The 24,896-nt window shown below is 32.1% G+C and overlaps 1 protein-coding gene across 1 annotated transcript; it reads right to left on the bottom strand.

Annotated features, from left to right (window-relative positions):
• On the bottom strand, nucleotides 1-19,221 carry LOC144835591 (adhesion G-protein coupled receptor D1-like). Its single transcript, XM_078690671.1, has 12 exons — nucleotides 19,131-19,221; nucleotides 18,697-18,766; nucleotides 18,262-18,370; nucleotides 18,094-18,173; nucleotides 17,461-17,572; nucleotides 16,871-16,971; nucleotides 16,518-16,623; nucleotides 15,594-15,814; nucleotides 15,252-15,315; nucleotides 1,788-1,888; nucleotides 1,074-1,242; nucleotides 1-276 (listed from the first exon to the last, which is right to left on the bottom strand). The coding sequence occupies exons 1-12, from the start codon at nucleotides 19,219-19,221 to the stop codon at nucleotides 163-165; spliced, it is 1,338 nt and encodes a 445-aa protein (XP_078546797.1). The 3' UTR covers nucleotides 1-162.
• Between the last annotated feature and the right edge of the window lie 5,675 nt (nucleotides 19,222-24,896).

The following is a 24,896-nucleotide window of genomic DNA, read 5'->3' as shown; positions in this document are numbered from 1 at the left end:
TTGTTTATATTATATCTAACCGTACCAACACTCACAATAAGTAAAAATTCTAGAAATAACCGCGATTTACCGAATTTGGCCCTGATTATTCGAATTTGGAATGTGAATTACTGAAATATTATGGCTACATTATCTATAAATCACATTATTTAGTCACGTTTCTCAGCGGTGGTACGATAAATCGTTAGTTTGGTCACCAGGTTTCGTAGTGTCTGTCATAGTGATTGTATCTGGATGGGTACGGTTAGCTGTCTTCTTTTTCCATTCATATTGAACCTATAGTTAATGAACGTATGATATACAATTGAGAAATCATAATTGAATCTTTTTTTTTAACTTTCCTAATACATTATATGAATCACTATAAAGCAAGATAAAGAAATAGAGAGACCACGTAAAATTGCACAACGTATCATTAAAGCAGATATGATGGGTTCACTGATTTGAGCCCACCCATCCACTACATTACTGTTACAATTTTAAAAGATCTGGCATTAGACTACGGCCACCAAAAGCAAATCTATGTAGAACTAGGAAGTCATTTGTTGTAAATAGCATTTATATGTTTGACGATAACTCTATATACTGTACTTTTTGTTTTTAATTTTAATCAGTTTTATTTTAACAACCGGGCTTATAAATCGTATTTTAACATTGGCTTAAAGCGTTTTTGCAATTTGATGTAATTTTCTCGTAGTTTCATTGTCTTTATTGTCTTAATTATGCCAAGCAAAATGAATTTCCATTTTAAGTGGACCAATAACATTTCTTGAATCTTGAATCTGAAGGAGAGTGAAATGAGAAAGAGCTTCCCTTCAAAATGACCTCCACTCTACCCTCCCCATACACTATCCTCGCACTCTCTTTCTTCCCTAATGATAATATAAAAATGAAATTGCACTCAATTGTAACTAATTTTGTCTGTTTATGCCGATATTTGCCTTTGGTGGCATGGTTGCTAATCAAATTGAATTGAAATGAAATGCACAGCTTTGTTTTTACCAAGTTTGAAAATATAACAATATGCTAAAACTGTTTGTTATTTATGTAAATGTAACACGTGAGTACTGTACCTCATTACTGAAGACACACTGAGAGAGCCAGATGAAGAAACCTTGCAATGAGTTCATGATGACAAATATGTATTCCATGACTTTGGAACTACTGAAGATGATGATGATACCGAAAACCCATGGCAGTCCAACTACAGGTGCAAGGAGGATCAAACCGAACGCCAACGATCTTTAAAAACAAAAACAAGGAAAACACAATACAGTATTTAATATTTAAACTATATTATTTATTATTTATTACTAGAAATCCTTGCATACTTACTGATAGAAGTAATGTTAGCATTTTGAATCAGTCCGAAAGACGTTATAACTTTTGGACTTTCTGACTCTAATGCTCTGTCTACACTATCATGTGACAAAAACATGTGATGTGCCTATATATAGATATGATGATGTCATATCACCACCATATTTGGGCACATCACTACCATATTTTGACAAATCACATTGTTTTTGTCAAACTAGTTTGATAGTGTAGACAGAGCTTAAGACGGCAGTGTAAAATCCAAATGCCTACACTATGTGTGTGTGTGTATAATATTGTAGATATCACATTGAGCATATTGCTATTCTATTTCATCTATAATCTTTCTATTCTAGTAACAATTATTTACTACTGTATCTTCATTATCATTTTTTTTTATTCATTTATTATAATAATAATTATGAAATTGTTCATGTCAAAACGAAATCATTTATGATACATGTTGATACCTGATTCGTTTGTTTGAGTTCTTGTCCTCTTTAGATTGTGTTGGAAATTGAGTTTTTGTGAATGCTATATGTCCAATGACAACAATCTGTACACTGATAATCTATACAAGAAAAGACAGCATGTATTATATTATTAATGGGTGTTTTTTCAGTCTTCTACTTTTAATGTAATTATTATAAGTTTGTAAGAAATGGTTGTTGAAAGTAGGCCTACAGGAAATTAACTAAACATTTCGATTCTAATTAAAACACAGAAAAAAAGAACACCTTTCGTAAAGTAATTGAAATTAGAAATGTTTAGAAAACCAGTGTACCAACGACAACACAAACTGCATGTTGACGTGAAGATCAAATACAATTAATCATACTTTACCAAACTTCAATGTCAAAAATTTCTCTACGAAAATACATAATACTACTTATTATTAATAATGTTATCATGTAAAAATGTATCGCATTTCAGTTTACTGTAATGATAATTTTAATAAATATACCATTATGAATGAATAATCAACCACAATCGCACAAAAGTCTAAAATAAGCAGACAGGCAGAAAAAATGCATCATTACTGAAGAGGACATAGGATGACAACCATTACTTACCACAAGTGTAATAGTCATTGGTATGATGAAAGTCCAGATTGCAAAGTTCATATTCAACCAGCATCTATAAATTAAAATAATAAAAGATGCTAACTAAGAATCAAATTTATGTGTGCATTTTATCTTTTTCTTATGCATAAACAAAACTTGCTAAACTCAAGAAAAATATTACAAAATAACCTATGACAGTAACCTATAAGCCATTTAAACTGTTATCATTTGGAGTATAGGGTGTGGTAATCAATATCACACATTTCAGAACGCGATGAATACTATGCAAGCCATTGCCAATTTTTCAGTTCGCTAAACAATGTAAAATGATACAAGCATAGCATTTTACATTTCATCGGAAACGTAATTATCCCTCGTACATCCAGCCGTCACTCCTACGATTATACTAGGCACTATCCAGCCAAGATAACGACTAAATAAAAAGCGTCGTTCGTGGTTAACAAACGGGTGTCTGATCTTCATGTACACGTCTGTAGACACAATTAGCATCCATGCAAAAGCGGCTAAAAGACTGTAATGTAAGCAACCAGCAATAACAGCACACACAATCTGGAAAATACGAAGAATAAGAAAGAAGACGAAGAGAAGGATGAAGATAGTCTCATTGGTCTCAACACAATTCCGAATACAACAGTAAAGTTTGTTTAAAATATAATAGTATCTAGGAAACGGTCCTTTAAGAAAGATTAGGTTCGATTACTATGCTATCGTCTTCCGGTGCTGCCTTTTGTTTTACTACAACTTCAGAAATGTTGACAGACGAAAGTCAGATTTGAAAGTTTGATATTTAAAAAACCGCTAAAAACGCCAGAGCTGCCGGTAACAGTAGAAGGCCCTTCGATTGCCAAAATCAATGTATTTTGTCTATTTTGAAAAATTCATTAAGAAGTGTATGTTTGGAAGGAGTGATGGCATGTCTTTTGTTTAAAATCAGGTTTATGATGCATCTACCCCATACTCAGTGGTGCATCTCCACATAAGTATTGGTAATACAGCATCTAATTTGTATCGCATGTTGTGCCTGTATTGGTTAGGTTAAGGGTTAGCTTATGTTATTATGATACTAGGAGATAAATGAAAAACATTTATAGGATACTGGGCAAATTTAGATACAGTACCGAGAATCGGCTGATGCATTACCGTATCAACCACATTTCCAAAGTACAGTATTTGCAAATAAACTATTATTAATAACTTTTTACGTTAACGTCATAATAACATATTTCGACATTTAAATTAAACTTACCTTATTTTTAACATTCACACCTAGGAAGGCATAGAAGAAATTGACGGTAAGTAGAGCAACTACCAGATGACACAGGATTTTATGGCGTTCAGAGTTTCTTAAGCTTCTAAAATGGTAATAATTTTTAGAATCAATTTTAGAATCCAAGCATGATTAAAGTCTTATTTGAAGTAGGACAGTGGAAGTAAACACAGTGTATACTAACTGTATCAATTATGAGGCTACATAGAAACATAGCAGGAAAAAATGTATAAAGATTATTTTCCACATTAATTTTATTATAATAACAAGTGTTAGTGCAAACTCTGTGTCATGTCTCAAACAAATAATGTTTTATATTTGATAACTTACTTGAAACTATATACAGTAATCAGGGTTATAATAAGAAACAAACTGGAAATTGCAAGTCCAACGTTAGTAATTATTGATAAAGTCTTGTCATCAATATTTGACTATAAAAAAGAATGTAATAATAATAATATAATTAATAATTATATACACTGACTTAGAAATATAAATGTACGATAAATGGTTTTTTTTTCAAAAGATATACAGACATATTCAATAATAGACAATGTTAGCAATGCTAGACCTATCCGTTGCTAGTAAAAATAGGTTTCAAAATCATCAGCAGTTTACAAAAAGTAGTTGTCGATTTACTAATTGTTAATTTATATTTGATTGACTATCCTAACGTCTTCTTCAGTTAAACAGGTTTTCGACAGAGATTTTCAAGTACGGAACCTTCTTTATATCATGTTGATTCACTTTAACACCTTAACTTACATCATTGAGGTCTCAATCGTTTTCATCCCATAGTAAACGCATTCAAGTATGTTTTATAAATACAAAAAAAAAATGAATTTATATATTTTAATCAGGGAAGATAATTTCAATCCTTCCTTCCTTCCAATTATATATATAATGAATCATATTATACCGGAATCGGTTTCATCAAAACGACAAATGACGTCATATGAGTACATTTGCATATCACACCGTCAATATGGTAGTTTTCATAAAGAGTAGAACAACCTTCTGTTGACCATATCCTTAATAAAAGAAGAGTTATTTAACAAGCAAATTAACATGACATGAAATTTCAAAAACCATTTATTTTTCGTAAATGTGATATCAATGAGTAACATTCGTCCTAATAGAAGCCACCGCTAGGCGATCAATAGGGGAGCTTTCGATTTGCAATGACAAACGATCCCGACAGCCTACATCATGGTAATTCACTGTGCGCATGCGGGGATATTGGGACGTGACTCCTCGTTTCAAACTCCGACATAGTTTTGATGGTTTCTAGGTACAGGCGAAGACCGACGAAACATCGATTGACCTGACCTAGTCAGGTCATTGGTCGTCACAAATCGCTAGCTCCCTGTTGTTGGATCAGTTGATTGGAAGAGTGAAATGAAGCAACGCATGAGGACGTTGATGTAACGAAAGCAATTTGACCAATTGGGGACTTATCCGAACTTACCTGTCTCACTTGTCTGCATAGTCACTTGTCATTTATCAAATTTCTATAAATAAATAACTGCCTATACTTACGGCTCTGAAGAGTCCATATTCTCAGTATAATAACACACTGGTACATATTTCACATTTGTCGAATTTTCATTTGTAATGTTCTTGAAAAACAGATATTATGAATAATAATTATACGTTTATATTATGTTTAAATCTTTTTAAAACAACCGTTAGTTGCTTAAAACGTACCTTAATAACAGGAAACTTAATTTCTAAATTCATACCAACTTCCTCGCCTTTGTCATCATATACGTCGATAGTGACAATGTCAGATGAACTTATCATCTCCGCATCGTCCCTTTTATAATAAAAAATAAATTAACATAAGCATTTAATAAAATTATGCAATGTACAGTATAATAATAATTACAATGGTATGTGTGTTTGTTTTAGAAACTGCAAAACCCTGCTGACTAATTGGATTTTTTTTAGTTCTCTACTTAAGTTAATAAAAAAATATTATTTTTGTTTTGATCTCTTTATGTGTTTCCACCAGACTGTACTGACACTAATAATGATATAACTGTATTTAAAAAAATGAATTCTCTATGATGTAATAGTAAATGAATAAAAGAATGTTTTTAAAATAATATAAATAATAACTTACTGATTCTCTACGTTGAAATGAGTATCTTCGTCAACAGTTTCCTTTTCCGCAACGATTGTGTATCTTTTATCTAGATAAAGAGGTAAAATATTTGCATGACAAAGAAGTATCCGTGAAAAAGAATTAGCGGAGTTTATTACGCATTATTGAAGAAGACAGAGTTGTAGTACTCACTTTTATAAATGTTATAATTATATTAATTCAAAGGTGGTGGTAGGGTAGGGAGGGGGTTGTTATAATAAATACCTTTGACAATCAAGTGTAATAAACAACTGAAATACAAACAACTCTTATGCCTGTAAGCAGACATAAGTCCTTGCAAAGACTTTATAATCCATTTGCGACACACACGTAATTGAAAAGTAATATGCAGTAATACACATTGTAATGGTTATTATTACTAACTATTAAATATTTGTAAATCACACCTTCTTCCATAGAACTATCTGTTGACGTTGAGAATGTTATGCTATCTGGTTCCGATGTTAGAGGGACGTCTTTTACTTCTGGTGATGTCATATTTTTGATAACTAAAAAAAAACAACAAAATGCAAAAATGTATTTGTCATGTCATCACTTAAATAATGCTACCCTGGATTTCCAGGTTCATAGTTTTAATAAAGTTAATCATTTGCGTACAAAAAATGTTTTCAAAACAACAAAATAAAAGATTAAATTCAACCAAAACCCCATTGACTTTTAGTTAAATTACAGGGTTTTTTACAGTATAATATAATAAATAATAAGATATTAAAATGGCATATTAAACAAAAACATTATTTTTTCAGAGGGACAACATCTTAAACAGTTTTCATGTTATCCTTGGTCAGACAATTTAAAACGTACTTGTTTTAACAGCTGTACAGAAATAATAACAAAACAAAAGTACTAATTTACTCACATAAGATTTTTTTTAAAGAAAACGAATAATCAAGATATTTACCCTTGGTTACCGGAATGTTGGTAGTAGCAGAATTAGTAGTAATGGAATCGGTAGTAACTTGAGGAGTAGTGGTGGAATCGGTAGTGGTGGAATCGGTAGTGGTGGAATCGGTAGTGGTAGAATCGGTAGTGGTGGAATCGGTAGTGGTGGAATCGGTAGTGGTGGTATCTTTTGTAGGATCATTCGTAGTAGTATCGGTAATGATATCGATAGTCGCAGGAATAGTAGAAGTATCGGTAGCGATTTCGGTAGTAGGAGGAATAGTAATAGTATCGGTAATGATTTCGGTAATGATTTCGGTAGTAGGATGATCATTCGTAGGATGATCATTCGTAGTAGTATCGGTAGTCGTATCGGTAGTAGCAGGATTCGTAGTAATGGAATCGGTAGTAACTTGATGAGTAGTGGTATCGGTAGTGGTATCGGTAGTAGCAGGATTTGTAGTAATAGCGGTAGTAGTGGGATTCGTAGTAATAGCGTTAGTAGTGGGATTCGTAGTAATATCGGTAGTAGCAGCATTCGTAGTAATAGCGGTAGTAGCGGGATTCGTAGTGATATCGGTAGTAGCAGGATTCGTACAGGTAGTAATAGCGTTAGTGGCAGTATTCGTAGTAATATCTATATTCAGGAGTCGTGCATGAAAAGTAAAAAATCAGAAAGTAATAAATAATTGTAAAACCTAAAAAAAATGCCTGTATTTTAACATAAAAGAATAGAAAAACGTTAAAAAAATAGTAATATCGACGATTATAAAAAGTATAATATTCAACGGAGTCCGTCAGTACAATACATTTCTTACTTATACATTAACATTTAACAGTAAGTTTGTTTTAGCCTACCCTTGTACACTTCTATACCAGCAAGGAAACCGCCATACTCTCCACTTGCGTCGGTAATAAACTTTATAACCAATGTGTTACTTGAAGACAAAGTGTCTGGTGGTAAATTAAAACCCTCGTATTTGACAGTCGTGCTTCCATAGTCAACTGACACATAATCATAGCTTAGTTCAATTTTGAAATCGTAGAATTTTAGTAACAGCACATTTTCAGGATTTGTATGAAACGTCCAGGTGTAGTCCAGATTATTATCATATTGGTCTGGATAATTTTTTGATGTGATGTTCTGAGACTGGCTTGGACATAGAAAGTACTCTTCGGACCATGTTGTTTGACCTTACAAAAGAAAAATATATTCATTAAAACTAATTTATAATCCAAACATCCACAGCAGCCGAAGCGCCCCCCCCCCACCCTAACACATAAAACCCCCAAAATGATCAGTTATTGAAGTGTATACTTGATATAACATGTTGTATAACAATGAAGATGGGTATATCCATTTAAAACAATCGGATTTTTACCATTCCTATTAACTATTCATGAAAGAATTATTTATTTTACTTTTTGTATGACAACGTTGAATGTGTTTTCGCTACAAACCTGACCATAGTAATTTTTTATATTATTACTTAAAGTCACTGATCAGTATTACTAATGAGGAGGTGACTGCGACTGCGACAGGAAGGAGTGAAATTCGACAACTAACGATAACTAAAAATTCGTTACACACACGAGACTGAGAACACATTCAGCCATGTTGTGGTTGTGACAGTGCCAAGAACAATGTGTTCATCAAGACATTTGTTTAAAAAAACTGAGAATATATTTAGTGACAACTCTAAATCACTTGTCAGTTATAAATAACAAACTGTAGGAAGTCCATTTCTCCATGGTAATGTTAATGCATGTTAAGATAGCTGCCCAATAGATTAGTTGAACTTACCAAAAGAAAAGTCATTTAAGTTGATGACAAAAATCAGAAACGTTTTCAACAAAACACGTTCCATAGTAAGAGCAAGCAAACGCTGACAGGATATTTCAAGAAATACAGTACACTATGTATCGTATGTCTTCCAAAGGAATCAAACAGTTATAATCCTATCATCTAGACTCTTCTTTGTTAATATTCTACAGATTTAACTTATTTAAGCAACTTATTATGTAGTTAATGGTGACAAAATTACACATTAGTGGAAGTGGCAAGATTGAATATTACATCTTAGTGAACGCAATACAGTCATTATAGCTTTTAGTCTTCTTCGTCACTATAGAAAGAACATTAAATTTAAAAAGTAAACTTAATATTGTTATTCATATTAGATCCATCGTTTCTATGGAAAGAAAACTGATTTTAGTAGTAAACAGCATTCAAGCGTGTTTCAATGGTATTGTTTGCTTTTAATAAAGTCTAAAAGTCATCACCAATAATTATATTGAAAAGACGTGAATGGAAAAGCAACACTTAGTAGCATAATTTTTAAAGTAACCTCCGATTTTCATATACATTATTGACGTGTACCGCAGATTAGCATATTGACGAATTATAATCAAATAAGTAACAATTTGTAACTAGAATTTAGTTCATCACTTTGAAGAATTATATGTGATCATTTTTATAATTTACTGACATTTAATTTTAAAAAACGATGCACGTTAACATACATTTATGACTGGGTTTTAGTGATGAGTTGTGCCGGTCACGTGTAATATAGAATAATATATACAGTATACTGTATATCTATATACAGTGTAGAATAGTTAAAATTTTCGAGACTCTCATATGGTAACAATTTTTTTATATGATGACGTTATCAAAATCAAACATGAAGATGACAATTTCGAAAAAAAATGAAATAAGCAAACAGATATAAGATTTGGAAGAAAATTGAACATGTAGAAGCAAGGTGGGCAATCTTTTAAATTTGTATAACTTTGACGAAAGAGATAAAAAAAGTAATTTTTAAATTCAGATGGCCATTGATAACGTTACAACATCCAATAGGCACAGTTTTTGTATGAATTCATATCTAAATTTCAGCAGGTTACATTTAAATCTAAAGAGCTGTAAGATATTCAAGTATACAGTGCAAGTACAATTACATAACCTATGTTATTCAAAGGCGGCATAATGTCATCAAATGAAGATTATTCATAAGAAAGATAAGTGATTGAGCAAGCACATACTGACATTTTAGCGAAAATTTGATAACGGATAAGCGAGATGCGCTCTGTTGAATGTGATAATCTATGACGAAAGGGAAAAATCCTAATTTTTAAATTCAAGTGGCCAATTGATGGCGTCACAACGTTTTAACGTCAACTGTACACGAATTCATACCTACAACTCAATGGCTTACATACATGGCGGTCATCGTGCATTCTGAAGAGTTATTTCTTTTTTAACATTTTTTAGAACTTTTGTGAAATCAATGTGCGCATTTTGTCATTTTTAACCTGCTCGTATAGCACTATTTTAAGTTATTTTATTGTAATAAGGTTAATAGAATGCGATTAAAATCGTATTGATGCGCAGTCATTTTCTGAAACACGAGAATGGCATAATCCATGCTCTAAATTGATCAAAACGTAATTTTAAGCATTTTGGTGATTTCACAAAAGGGCGTATAAATGACATCACGGATGAGTGATCTCACTGAAAAGCTAATTAGGAATAAATTAATTATTTGAAAAATATTGTAACATTTTTGTGATCATTGTCATTTAAATTTTTAAGACACACATCTGTATAGATAGAAATAAAGTAGAAGAATAATAACATTTCATACAATAACAGGTGATCATTTTATTTTAAATCGTCACCTTATTTAGTTGTTGACGATGTTATTTGGAATGTCGACCAAAAATACCAATGGTGTCAGCAGCTGGATGAACGAGTGAACAGCGAAATACAGCGATGTCACTTTATTGTCAAATAGACACATTTACAGTATAAGAACAATTTTGAAATAAAATAGACTATATTACATATGTGTGCTAATATTATTGTATAGTTTGCAATACTGAGATAGTACCGGTATGTACACTACAACCTGTTTATATTAGACTTACCTCGCCTTTGAGGTTGAGAGCTACGTTAGGCCTAGAATGTCCGTCGTCATCATGAACACTAATTTCCTGTAGTTTTTAATTTCTTTTCGATCTGGTTAACATTAATTTGTTATTGCAGAATTACTAAAACTGTAATACCAATGTATATGTACAGTAATACTGCGATTATTTAGATCAACCTATATAATGTACGATGTCGACAAAGCTTTCAAAACAATGACACATGACAAGTTTGTTTTTAACAGCATTGCCTTCAGAGGTGATTTATTTTATCAACAAAATACTACTGAAAATTTAAAATAGTAACATTTTTATTAAATATTTAGTGTAATAACTTATACGTGGACGTTGTAGATTAATGATTTATTTAAATTATTAAATGATTCTGTACAAGGTTCGGTCTAACAAACTTCACGTGATAGCTTTCAAAACAACACGTGACAAGTAATACTTGTTTTTAACAGCATTGCCGGCCGTCAGACGTGATTTATTTTATTAACAAAATACTACTGAAAAATTAAATGAAAAATAAGTAACATTAAATATTAAGTGCAATACAATATACGTGGAAGTTGTAGATTAATGATTTTTTTAAATTATTAAAATGATTCTGCACAAGGTATGACCTGGCAAAGATCACGTGATAACTTACTATGCAAATAGAGATTTAATAAAATGTTTTATGAACGTGCTTACAACTAGTTCTACAAATATTAAAGTAATACAATTAGTTAAAAACCGATAATTCAAATCATTGGACAGAAGTATAATTGATTACAATCTAATATTATTATATAGAAAAACATACGATAAATTTAAAGACATTTAAAGAGATGCTGACCGGTTGTGGGAGACTATTTATTAGTATGTGTATGTTATTTAAATGTGTTTATGCCTTTGTCCTGAAAATTGTGTAAACAACACGTCGTCTAAACTGAACTAATAGCATGGGTGCAAATTCTGCGGGAAAAAAGTAAGTTTGGGTTTTTTCTGATTTAGTATATCATAGAATGGCAGAAAATCCATCCTAGGGTGTTGGGCAAAATTTATCTATGCCAATTTTAAATTCTTGCACAAAAGTATCTGATATGTTTTTATCCTGTATAAATATATTTTTAAATAAATAAATACAATGCGCTGATCAGGAAGAGATGAGGCGCACGACCAGATAGTTACCAACCCCAAACTAAAATTGTGAATTGTCTTCTTTTTTGCCTAACCAAATTCCAAGTGTTCAGATCTGAGATAAAGACAAATTTTGTTTTTACATTTTCCCCACAAATGTGTAAATCTACTGTTGTGCACCCAGGCTTATGAACATACTTTCAAAACTTTCAGCAACAAATATATCATCAACAGCTATAAATCCATACATAGTATCTCCGACAATCTGTACGTAATTTGGCATTAAACTATTAGTAAATGTTGCACTTGCAAATACCCATCCATATCTTGTTGATTCAGTAATGTAAATCAAACGATGGGAAGAGCCATTTAAATGGTGTGTTACTCTTAGTGTTGGATCGGTTGACTGGATGTGTATGTAATAATTAAACTGAATAGATACGCTTTTCCAACTTGTTGGAAATCTGGACTCTGGATGTATACGTAAGTATACCTTCCATTAGCTTCAGCATAATTATAATAATTACCTGAAAAAAGTATTGGTAATAATAAAGTTTACAGAAACGAAATAGACACAATGATTTATGTAGTCAACAAAAATTAGCACCCTGGGAATTACTTCCGAAAGAGAAACTTCACAAAATGAGTCCAAATTTTTGATTGATAAACAAACCCAATTTGTGTTTTGTATGTAACATTATGGTTGAGGGATGGGGAAGAGGATAGGTACAAAGAGGAACACTTTTTAAATATATTCTCTCCACTCAGTAGGCCTAACGAAATTTTTTTTTAATGTTTTATCAGCTTATAAATAATATACCACTAAATACAGTAAAACATTTGCGATTTTTTAATACTTTGTTTGTCACTGTCGATTGAAAAGTACATTTAACGATATACCACTGCGACGTTTATGTATTTTGTAATTATTGATTAATACAAACGTTGAGAAGCAACTGTCAGTTTGTATATTATGTGTTTATAATCTCACACTCACAGTAATAAAGTTTATTTGTATATTTGTTTATATTATATTTAACCGTACCAACACTCACAATAAGTAAATATTCTAGAAATAACCCGCGATTTACCGAATTTGGCTCTGATTATTCGAATGAGGAATGTGAATTACTGAAATATTATGGCTACATTATCTATAAATCACATTATTTAGTCACGTTTCTCAGCGGTTGTACGATAAATCTTTAGTTTGGTCACCAGCAAGTTTCGTAAAGTCTGTCATAGTGATTGTATCTGGATGGGTACGGTTAGCTGTCTTCTTTTTCCATTCATATTGAACCTATAGTTAATGAACGTATGATATACAATTGAGAAATCATAATTGAATCTTATTTTTTAACTTTAATTTTTTTAATACATTATATGAATCACTATAAAGCAAGATAAAGAAATAGAGAGACCACGTAAAATTGCACAACGTATCGTTAAAGCAGATATAATGGGTTCACTGATTTACGAGAAGTTTATTTTAAGAAAAAATGATATTAGGAGAGAGCCCACCCATCCATTACATACTGTTACAATTTTAATAGATTTGGCATTAGACTACGACCACCAAAAGCAAATCTATGTAGAACTAGGAAGTCATTTGTTGTAAATAGCATTTATTATGTATAATAATTCAAATGTTTGACGATAACTATATATACTGTACTTTTTGTTTTTAATTTTAATCCGTTTTAATTTTAATCAGTTTTAATTTAACAACCGGGCCTATAAATCGTATTTTAACATTGACTTATAGCGTTTTTGCAATTTAATGTAATTTTCTTGTAGTTTCATTGTCTTTATTGTCTTAATTATGCCAAGCAAAATGAATTTCCATTTTAAGTGGACCAATAACATTTCTTGAATCTTGAATCTGAAAGAGAGTGAAATGAGAAAGAGCTTCCCTTCAAAATGACTTCCACTCTACCCTCGCCATACACTATCCTCGCACTCTCTCTCTCCCCCCTAATGATGATATAAAAATAATAATTTTGTCTGTTTATGCCGATATTTGTCTTTGGTGGCATGGTTGCTAATCAAATTGAATTGAAATGAAATGCACAGCTTTGTTTTTACCAAGTTTGAAAATATAACAAATTGCTAAAACTGTTTGTTATTTATGTAAATGTAACACGTGAGTACTGTACCTCATTACTGAAGACACACTGAGAGAGCCAGATGAAGAAACCTTGCAATGAGTTCATGATGACAAATATGTATTCCATGACGTTGGAACTACTGAAGATGATGATGATACCGAAAACCCATGGCAGTCCAACTACAGGTGCAAGGAGGATCAAACCGAACGCCAACGATCTTTGAAAACAAAAACAAGGAAAACACAATACAGTATTTAATATTTAAACTATATTATTTATTATTTATTATTTATTACTAGAAACGCATACTTACTGATAGAAGTAATGTTAGCAATTTGAATCAGTCCGAAAGACGTTATAACTTTTGGACTTTCTGACTCTAATGCTCTGTCTACACTATCATGTGACAAAAACATGTGATGTGCCTATATATAGACATGATGATGTCATATCACCACCATATTTGGGCACATCACTACCATATTTTGACAAATCACATTGTTTTTGTCAAACTAGTTTGATAGTGTAGGCAGATCTTAAGGCGGCAGTGTAAAATCCAAATGCCTACACTATGTGTGTGTGTGTATAATATTGTAGATATCACATTGAGCATATTGCTATTCTATTTCATCTATAATCTTTCTATTCTATTCTGGTAACAATTATTTACTACTACTGTATCTTCATTATCATTTTTTTTATTCATTTATTATAATAATAATTATGAAATTGTTCATGTCAAAACGAAATCATTTATGATATATGTTGATACCTGATTCGTTTGTTTGAGTTCTTGTCCTCTTTAGATCGTGTTGGAAATCGAGTTTTTGTGAATGCTATATGTCCAATGACAACAATCTGTACACTGATGATCTATACAAGAAAAGAAAGCATGTATTATATTATTAATGGGTGTTTTTTCAGTCTTCTACTTTTAATTATTTTAAGTTTGTAAGAAATGGTTGTTGAAAGTAGGCCTACAGGAAATCAACTAAACATTTCGATTCTAATTAAAACACAGAAAAAAAGAACACCTTTCGTAAAGTAATTGAAATTAGAAATGTTTAGAAAACCAGTGTACCAACGACAACACAAACTGCATGTTGACGTGAAGATCAAATACAATTAATCATATTTTATCAAACTTCAATGTCAAAAATTTCTCTACGAAAATACATAATACTACTTATTATTAATAATGTTATCATGTAAAAATGTATCGCATTTCAGTTTACTGTAATGATAATTTTAATAAATATACCATTATGAATGAATAATCAACCACAATCGCATAAAAGTCTAAAATAAGCAGACAGGCAGAAAAAATGCGTCATTACTGAAGAGGACATAGGATGACAACCATTACTTACCACAAGTGTAATAGCCATTGGTATGATGAAAGTCCAGATTGCAAAGTCCATATTCAACCAGCATCTATAAATTAAAATAATAAAAGATGCTAAATAAGAATCAAATTTTTGCATTTTATCTTTTTCTTAAGCATAAACAAAACTTGCTAAACTCAAGAAAAATATTACAAAATAACCTATGACAGTAACCTATAAGCCATTTAAACTGTTATCATTTGGAGTATAGGGTGTGGTAATCAATATCACACATTTCAGAACGCGATGAATACTATGCAAGCCATTGCCAATGCATATTTTTCAGTTCGCTAAACAATGTAAAATGATACAAGCATAGCATTTTACATTTCATCGGAAACGTAATTATCCCTCGTACATCCAGCCGTCACTCCTACGATTATACTAGGCACTATCCAGCCAAGATAACGACTAAATAAAAAGCGTCGTTCGTGGTTAACAAACGGGTGTCTGATCTTCATGTACACGTCTGTAGACACAATTAGCATCCATGCAAAAGCGGCTAAAAGACTGTAATGTAAGCAACCAGCAATAACAGCACACACAATCTGGAAAATACGAAGAATAAGAAAGAAGACGAAGAGAAGGATGAAGATAGTCTCATTGGTCTCAACACAATTCCGAATACAACAGTAAAGTTTGTTTAAAATATAATAGTATCTAGGAAACGGTCCTTTAAGAAAGATTAGGTTCGATTACTATGCTATCGTCTTCCGGTGCTGCCTTTTGTTTTACTACATCTTCAGAAATGTTGACACACGAAAGTCAGATTTGAAAGTTTGATATTTAAAAAACCGCTAAAAACGCCAGAGCTGCCGATAACAGTAGAGGGCCATTCGATTGCCAAAATCAATGTATTTTGTCTATTTTGAAAAAGGAGTGTATGTTTGGAAGGAGTGATGGCATGCCTTTTATTTAAAATCAGGTTTATGATGCATCTACCCCATACTCAGTGGTGCATCTCCACATAAGTATTGGTAATACAGCATCTAATTTGTATCGCATGTTGTGCCTGTATTGGTTAGGTTAAGGGTTAGCTTATGTTATTATGATACTAGGAGATACATGAAAAACATTTATAGGATACTGGGCAAATCTAGATACAGTACCGAGAATCGACTGATGCATTACCGTATCAACCACATTTCCAAAGTACAGTATTTGCAAATAAACAATTATTAATAACTTTTTACGTAAACGTTAATTGTATAAAGTCATAATAACATATTTTGACATTTAAATTAAACTTACCTTATTTTTAACATTCACACCTAGGAAGGCATAGAAGAAATTGACGATAAGTAGAGCAACTACCAGATGACACAGGATTTTATGGCGTTCAGAGTTTCTTAAGCTTCTAAAATGGTAATAATTTTTAGAATCAATTTTAGAATCCAAGCATGATTAAAGTCTTATTTGAAGTAGGACAGTGGAAGTAAACACAGTGTTTACTAACTGTATCAATTATGAGGCTACATAGAAACATAGCAGGAAAAAATGTATAAAGATTATTTTCCACATTAATTTTATTATAATAACAAGTGTTAGTGCAAACTTTGTGTCATGTCTGTCAGTTAAATAATGTTTTATATTTGATAACTTACTTGAAACTATATACAGTAATCAGGGTTATAATAAGAAACAAACTGGAAATTGCAAGTCCAACGTTAGTAATTATTGATAAAGTCTTGTCATCAATATTTGACTATAAAAAAGAATGTAATAATAATAATATAATTAATAATTATATACACTGAGTTAGAAAAATAAATGTACGATAAATGGGGTTTTTTTTCAGATAGATACACAGAAATATTCAATAATAGACAATGTTAGCAATGCTAGACCTATCCGTTGCTAGTAAAAATAGGTTTCAAAATCACCAGTTTACAAAAAGTAGTTGTCGATTTACTAATTGTTAATTTATATTTGATTGACTATCCTAACGTCTTCTTCAGTTAAACAGGTTTTCGACAGAGATTTTCAAGTACGGAACCTTCTTTATATTATCATGTTGATTCACTTCAACACCTTAACTTACATCATTGAGGTCACAATCGTTTTTACCCCATAGTAAACGCATTCAAGTATGTTTTATAAATACAAAAAAAATGAATTTTTTTTTTTTTAATCAGGGAAGATAATTTCAATCCTTCCTTCCTTCCAATTATATATATAATGAATCATATTTTACCGAAATCGGTTTCATCAAAACGACAAATGACGTCATATGAGTACATTTGCATATCAAACCATCAATATGGTAGTTTTCATAAAGAGTAGAACAACCTTCTGTTGACCATATCCTTAATAAAAGAAGAGTTATTTAACAAGCAAATTAAAAATACATGACATTTCAAAAGCCATTAAACATTTCAAAACAAAATTATTTTTCGTAAATGTGATATCAATGAGTAACATTCGTCGTAATAGAAGGCACCGCTAGGCGATCAATAGGGGAGCTTTCGATTTGCAATGACAAACGATCCCAACAGCCTACATCATGGTAATTCACTGTGCGCATGCGGGGATATTGGGACGTGACTCCTCGCTTCAAACTCCGACATATTTTTGATGGTTTCTAGGTACAGGCGACGACCGACGAAACATCGATTGACCTGACCTAGTCAGGTCATTGGTCGCTAGCTCCCTACTGTTTAGCTTGGTTGGATCACGGAAGAGTGAAATGAAGCAACGCATGAGGACGTTGATGTAACGAAAGTAATTTGACCAATTGGGGACTTATCCGAACTTACCTGTCTCACTTGTCTGCATAGTCACTTGTCATTTATCAAATTTCTATAAATAAATAACTGCCTATACTTACGGCTCTGAAGAATCCATATTCTCAGTATAATAACACACTGGTACATATTTCACATTTGTCGAATTTTCATTTGTAATGTTCTTGAAAAACAGATATTATGAATAATAATTATACGTTTATATTATGTTTAAATCTTTTTAAAACAACCGTTAGTTGCTTAAAACGTACCTTAATAACAGGAAACTTAATCTCTAAATTCATACCAACTTCCTCGCCTTTGTCATCATATACGTCGATAGTGACAATGTCAGATGCACTTATCACCTCCGCATCGTCCCTTTTATAATCAAAAATAAATTAACATAAGCATTTAATAAAATTATACAATGTACAGTATAATGATAATTACAATGGTATGTGTGTTTGTGAAAGTTTTAGAAACTGCAAAACCCTGCTGACTAATTGGATTTTGTTAGTTCTCTACTTAAGTTATCAAGTTAAAAAAAGTAAAATTATTATTTTTGTTTTGATCTCTTTATGTGTTTCCACCAGACTGTACTGACACTAATAATGATATAACTGTATTAAAAAAAATGAATTGTCTATGATGTAATAGTAAATGAATAAAAGAATGTTTTTAAAATAATATAAATATTAACTTACTGATTCTCTACGTTGAAATGAGTATCTTCGTCAACAGTTTCCTTTTCTGCAACGATTGTGTATCTTCCATCTAGACAAAGAGGTAAAATATTTGCATGACAAAGAAGTATCCGTGAAAAAGAATTATGTAGAGTTTATTACGCATTATTGAAGAAGACAGAGTTGTAGTACTCACTTTTATAAATGTTATAATTATATTAATTCAAAGGTGGTGGTAGGGTAGGGAGGGAGTTGTTATAATAAATACCTGTGACAATGAAATGTAATAAACAACTGAAATGCAAACAACTCTTCTGCCTGTAAGCAGATATAAGTCCTTGCAAAGACTTTATAATCCAGTTGCGACACAAACGTAATTGAAAAGCAATATGCAGATTTCGAATACACATTGTAATGGTTGTTATTACTAACTATTAAAAATTTGTAAATCACACCTTCTTCCATAGAACTATCTGTTGACGTTGAGAATGTAATGCTATCTGGTTCCGATGTTAGAGGGACGTTTTTTACTTCTGGTGATGTCATATTTTTGATAACTAACAAAAAAAAACAACAAAATGCAAAAATGTATTTGTCATGTCATCATTTAAATAATGCTACCCTGGATTTCCAGGTTCATAGTTTTAATAAAGTTAATCATTTGCGTACACAAAATGTTTTCAAAACAACAAAATAAAATATAAATTCAACCACAACCCCATTGACTTTCAGTTAAATTACAGGTTTTTTTTACAGTAAAATATAATAAATAATAATAATAACTATTAGGAGACATTAAACTGACATATTAAACAAAAACATTATTTTTTTCCATATTATCATTGGTCAGGCAATTTAAAACGTACTTGTTCTAACAATAATAACAACAAAACAAAAGCACTAATTTACTAAAAATAACATTTAATCAAGATATTTACCCTTAGTTACCGGGATGTTGGTAGTAGCAAGATTAGTAGTAATGGAATCGGTAGTAACATGATGAGTGGTTGTGGTATCGGTAGAGATATCGGTAGTAGCAGGATTCATAATAATAGCGGTAGTAGTGGGATTCGTAGTGATATCGGTAGTAGCGGGATTCGTAGTGATATCGGTAGTAGCGGGATTCGTAGTAAAATCGGTAGTAGCGGGATTCGTAGTGGTATCGGTAGTAGCAGGATTCGTAGCAGCAGAATTCGTAGTAATATCGGTAGTAGCAGCATTCGTAGTGACATTGGTAGTAGCGGAATTCGTAGTGATATCGGTAGTAGCGGGATTCGTAGTAATATCGATAGTAGCAAGATTCGTAGTAATAGCGGTAGTAGCAGGATTCGTAGTGATATCGGTAGAAGCGGGATTCGTAGTAATAGCGGTAGTAGCGGGATTCGTAGTAATACCTATATTCAGCAGTCGTGCATGAAAATTAAAAAACCAGAAAGTAATAAATAATTGTAAAACCTAAACAAAAATTGCCTGTATTTTAACATAAAAGAATAGAACATCGTTAACAATTAGTAATATCGACGATTATAAAAGGCATAACATTTTCGGACACACTCAGCGGAGTCCGTCAGTACAAAACATTTCTTACTTATACATTAAAATTTAACAGTAAGTTTGTTTTAGCCTACCCTTGAACACTTCTATACCAGCAAGGAAACCGTCATACTCTCCACTTGCGTCGGTAATAAACTTTATAACCAATGTGTTATTTGAAGACAAAGTGTCTGGTGGCAAATTATAACCATCGTATTTGACACTCGTGTTTCCATCGTCAACTGACACATAATCATAGCCTGTTTCAATACTGAATTTGTAGAATTTTAGTAACAGCACATTTTCAGGATTTGTATGAAACGTCCAGGTGTAGTTCAGATCATTATCATATTTGTCTAGATAATTTTCTGATGTGATGTTTTTAGACTGGCTTGGATATAGAAAGTAATCACCGGACCATGTTGTTTCACCTTACAAAAGAAAAACATTTATTCATTAAAACTAATTGCCTAATCCAAACAACTACACATTCTCCACCACCACACATAAAACCCCCAAAATGAGCAGTTATTGAAGTGTATACTTGATATAACCTGTTGTATAACATGATGATGGGCATATCCGTTTAAAACAATTTTTATCGGATTCCTATCAACTATTCAGGAAAGAATTGTTTACTTTACTTTTTTTGATGACAACGAAAATATTTCGCTAATAAACCTGACCATGGTAATTTTTTTATATTATTACTTTATAATTATTAAAGCCACCGTGGTCGTATAGTTTCTCTAGTTTTACTGATGAGGAGGTGACTGCGTTTCGAGAGGGAAGTATAAAACTAACGACAACTAAAGATTCGCTACACGTCTAATTCATGCTCTAAATTGATCAAAATGTATTTTTAAGCATTTTAAATTTTTAACGCGTCACATTGAAAAAACAATTAGGAATAAATTAAAACATTTGAAAGATATTGTAAAAATAATGGTTGTGCTCATTGTCATTTAACTTTTTGAGATATTTGACACACACAATCTGTACAGAAAGAAATAAAGACAATGGTTAGTATTACAGTAGCAATATCGGTAGCAGCAAGATTAGTAATACAGTAGTAGTAGCAGGATTAGTATCGGTAGTATCAGGATTAGTATAGTAATACGATCAGTAGTAGCATGATTAGTATAGGTAGTATCAGGATTAGTATAGTAATACTATTAGTAGTAGCATGATTAGTATCGGTAGTATCAGGATTAGTATAGTAATACTATCAGTAGTAGCATGATTAGTATTGGTAGTATCAGGATTAGTATAGTAATACTATCAGTGGTAGCAGGATTAGTATCAGTAATATCAGGATTAGTATAGTAATACTATCAGTAGTGGCAAAATTAGTATCGGTAGTATCAGGATTAGTATAGTAATACTATCAGTAGTAGCAGAATTAGTATCGGTAGTAAAAGGATTTATAGTATACTAATACTATCAGTAGTAGCAGAATTAGTATCGGTAGTAATCAGGATTAGTATAGTAATACTCTAAGTAGTAGCAGAATTAGTATTGGTAGTATCAGGATTTATAGTATAGTAATACTATCAGTTGTAGCAGGATTAGTATCGGTAGTATCGAGATTAGTATAGTAATACTATCAGTAGTAGCAGAATTAGTAAATTAATATCCGGCAATATGGTAATGTGAAGGGAGCCTCGACCTGCCACTACCTTGTACGACTTGTTCATTACCTGTGTTCTGCAGCTGACAAAAATCGCAATATTGGCACAGCCGTACTCACGGACTTCACCAAAGCGTTTGATCTTATTGAAAATAACATCTTAATTAATAAAATTATCAATATTGGTGTCCGTGTGTCGATCATCCCTTGGATTTACAATTTTCTCAGCTGCAGAGAACAGTGTGTCAGGTATAGCAACACTATCTAATTACATCCCTCTTAAAGGTGGTGTCCCCATAAGGATTAAGCTTGGGCCTATAGGTTTCCAGATTCTGGCGAATGATTCACGACAAAGTACGACTACAAAATATTTGTTTTAGCCTACCCTTGTACACTTCTATACCAGCAAGGAAACCGTCATACGTTACACTGTGATCGGTAATAAACCTTATAACCAATGTGTTATTTGAAGACAAAGTGTCTGGTGGCAAATTATAACTATCGTATTTGACAGTCGTGCTTCCATCGTCAACTGACACATAATCATAGCCTGTTTCAATTTTGAACTTGTAGAATTTTAGTAACAGCAAATTTTCAGGATTTGTATGAAACGTCCAGGTGTAGTTCAGATCATTTTCATATTCGTCTGGATAATTTTCTGATGTGATGGTCTTAGACTGGCTTGGATATAGAAAGTACTCACCGGACCATGTTGTTTGACCTTACAAAAGAAAAACACTTATTCATTAAAAGTAATTGTCCACATTTCCCCCACCTACACATAAAACTCCCAAAATCTGCCACTACCTTGTACGACTTATTCATGACCTGTGTTCTGCAGCTGACAAAAATCGCAATATTGGCACAGCCGTACTCACGGATTTCACCAAAGCGTTTGATCTTATTGAACATAACATCTTAATTAATAAAATTATCAATATTGGAGTCCGTGGGTCGATCATCCCTTGGATTTACAATTTTCTCAGCTGCAGAGAACAGTGTGTCAGGTATAGCAACACTATCTAATTACATCCCTCTTAAAGGTGGTGTCCCCATAAGTCGTGCTTCCATCGTCAACTGACACATAATCATAGCCTGTTTCAATTTGGAACTTGTAGAATTTTAGTAACAGCACATTTTCAGGATTTGTATGAAACGTCCAGGTGTAGTTCAGATCATTTTCATATTCGTCTGGATAATTTTCTGATGTGATGGTCTTAGACTGGCTTCGATATAGAAAGTACTCACCGGACCATGTTGTTTGACCTTACAAAAGAAAAACATTTATTCATTAAAACTAATTGTCCACATATCCCCCACCTACACATAAAACTCCCAAAATCTGCCACTACCTTGTACGACACATAAAACTCCCAAAATGAGCAATTATTGAAGTGTATACTTGATATAACCTGTTGTATAAAAATGAGGATGGGCATATCCAATTAAAGCAATCGGATTTTTACGATTCCTATCGACTATTCATGAAAGAATAATTTACTTTACTTTTTTGATGACAACGTTGAAAGTTTTTTCGTTATAAATCTGACCATGATCATTTTTTATTTTATTACTAAAAGTCACCCTGGTCGTATAGTTTATCAGTTTCACTGATGAGGAGGTGGCTGCGTTTCGGAAGAGTGAAATTCGATAAACTAAATATTCGACAACTAACGAAAACTAAATATTCGTTACACATGATACTTAGAACACGTTCAGCCATGACGTGGTTGTGACAGTGCCAAGAACACTGTGTTCGTCAGGACATTTGTTTCAAAAGACTGAGAACACGTTCAGCCATAACGTGGTTGGACAGTGTCAAGGACACTGTGTTCATCAAGATTTGTTTCAAAAGACTGAGAACACGTTCAGACATGACGTGGTTGTGACAGTGTCAAGAACACTGTGTTCATCAAGATTTGTTTCAAAAGACTGAGAACACGTTCAGACATGACGTGGTTGTGACAGTGTCAAGAACACTGTGTTCATCAGGACATTTGTTTCAAAAGACTGAGAACACGTTCAGACATGACGTGGTTGTGACAGTGTCCAGAACACTGTGTTCATCAAAAAAATGTTTTCAAGAGGCTGAGAATATGTTCAGCCATGACGTGGTTGTGACAGTGTCCAGAACACTGTGTTCATCAAGACATTTGTTTCAAGAGACTGAGAATATGTTTAGTGACAACTCTAAATCACTTGTTGTCAGTTATCAATAACAAACTGTAGGAAGTCCATTTCTGCGTGGTAATGTTAATGCCTGTTAAGATAGCTGCTCAATAGATTATTTAAACTTACCAAAAGAAAAGTCATTTAAGTTGATGACAAAAAACAGAAACGCTTTCAACAAAACACGTTCCATATTAAGAGCAAGCAAACGCTGATATGATATTTCAAGAAATACAGTACACTGTGTATGTCTTCCAAAGGATTCAAACAATTATAATCCTATCATCTAGACTCTTCTCTGTTAATATTCTACAGATTGAACTTATTTAAGCAACTTATTAAGTAGTTAATGATGACAAAATTACACATTAGTGAAAGTGCCAAGATTGAATATTACATCTTAGTGAACGCAATACATTCATTATTACAGCTATTAGTCTTCTTCGTCACTATAGAAAGAACATTAAATTTAAAAAAGTAAATAACATGGTATATTAATTCTATGATATATTTATATTATTAAGTTAGAAAGTCTATGACTTTATATTACCTCATCTTAGTAAACTCAATACTGTTATTTATATTAGATCCATCGTTTCTATGGAAAGAAAACTGATTTTAGTAGTAAACAGCATTCGAGCGTTTTTCAATGGTATTGTTTGCTTTTAATAAAGTCTAAAAGTCATCACCAATAATTATATTGAAAAGACGTGAATGGAAAAGCAACACTTAGTAGCATAATTTTGAAAGTAACCTCCGATGTTTATATACATTATTGACGTGTACCGCAGAATAGCATATTGACGAATTATAATCTAATAAGTAACAATTTGTAACTAGAATTTAGTTCATCACTTTGAAGAATTATATGTGATCATTTTTATAATTT

This window comes from Antedon bifida, chromosome 2 (genome assembly GCF_963402885.1).
Source record: "Antedon bifida chromosome 2, ecAntBifi1.1, whole genome shotgun sequence".
NCBI lineage: Eukaryota > Metazoa > Echinodermata > Crinoidea > Comatulida > Antedonidae > Antedon > Antedon bifida.
The sequence above is the reverse complement of the archived record's forward strand: the minus strand, read 5'-3'. Positions and strand labels throughout refer to the sequence as shown.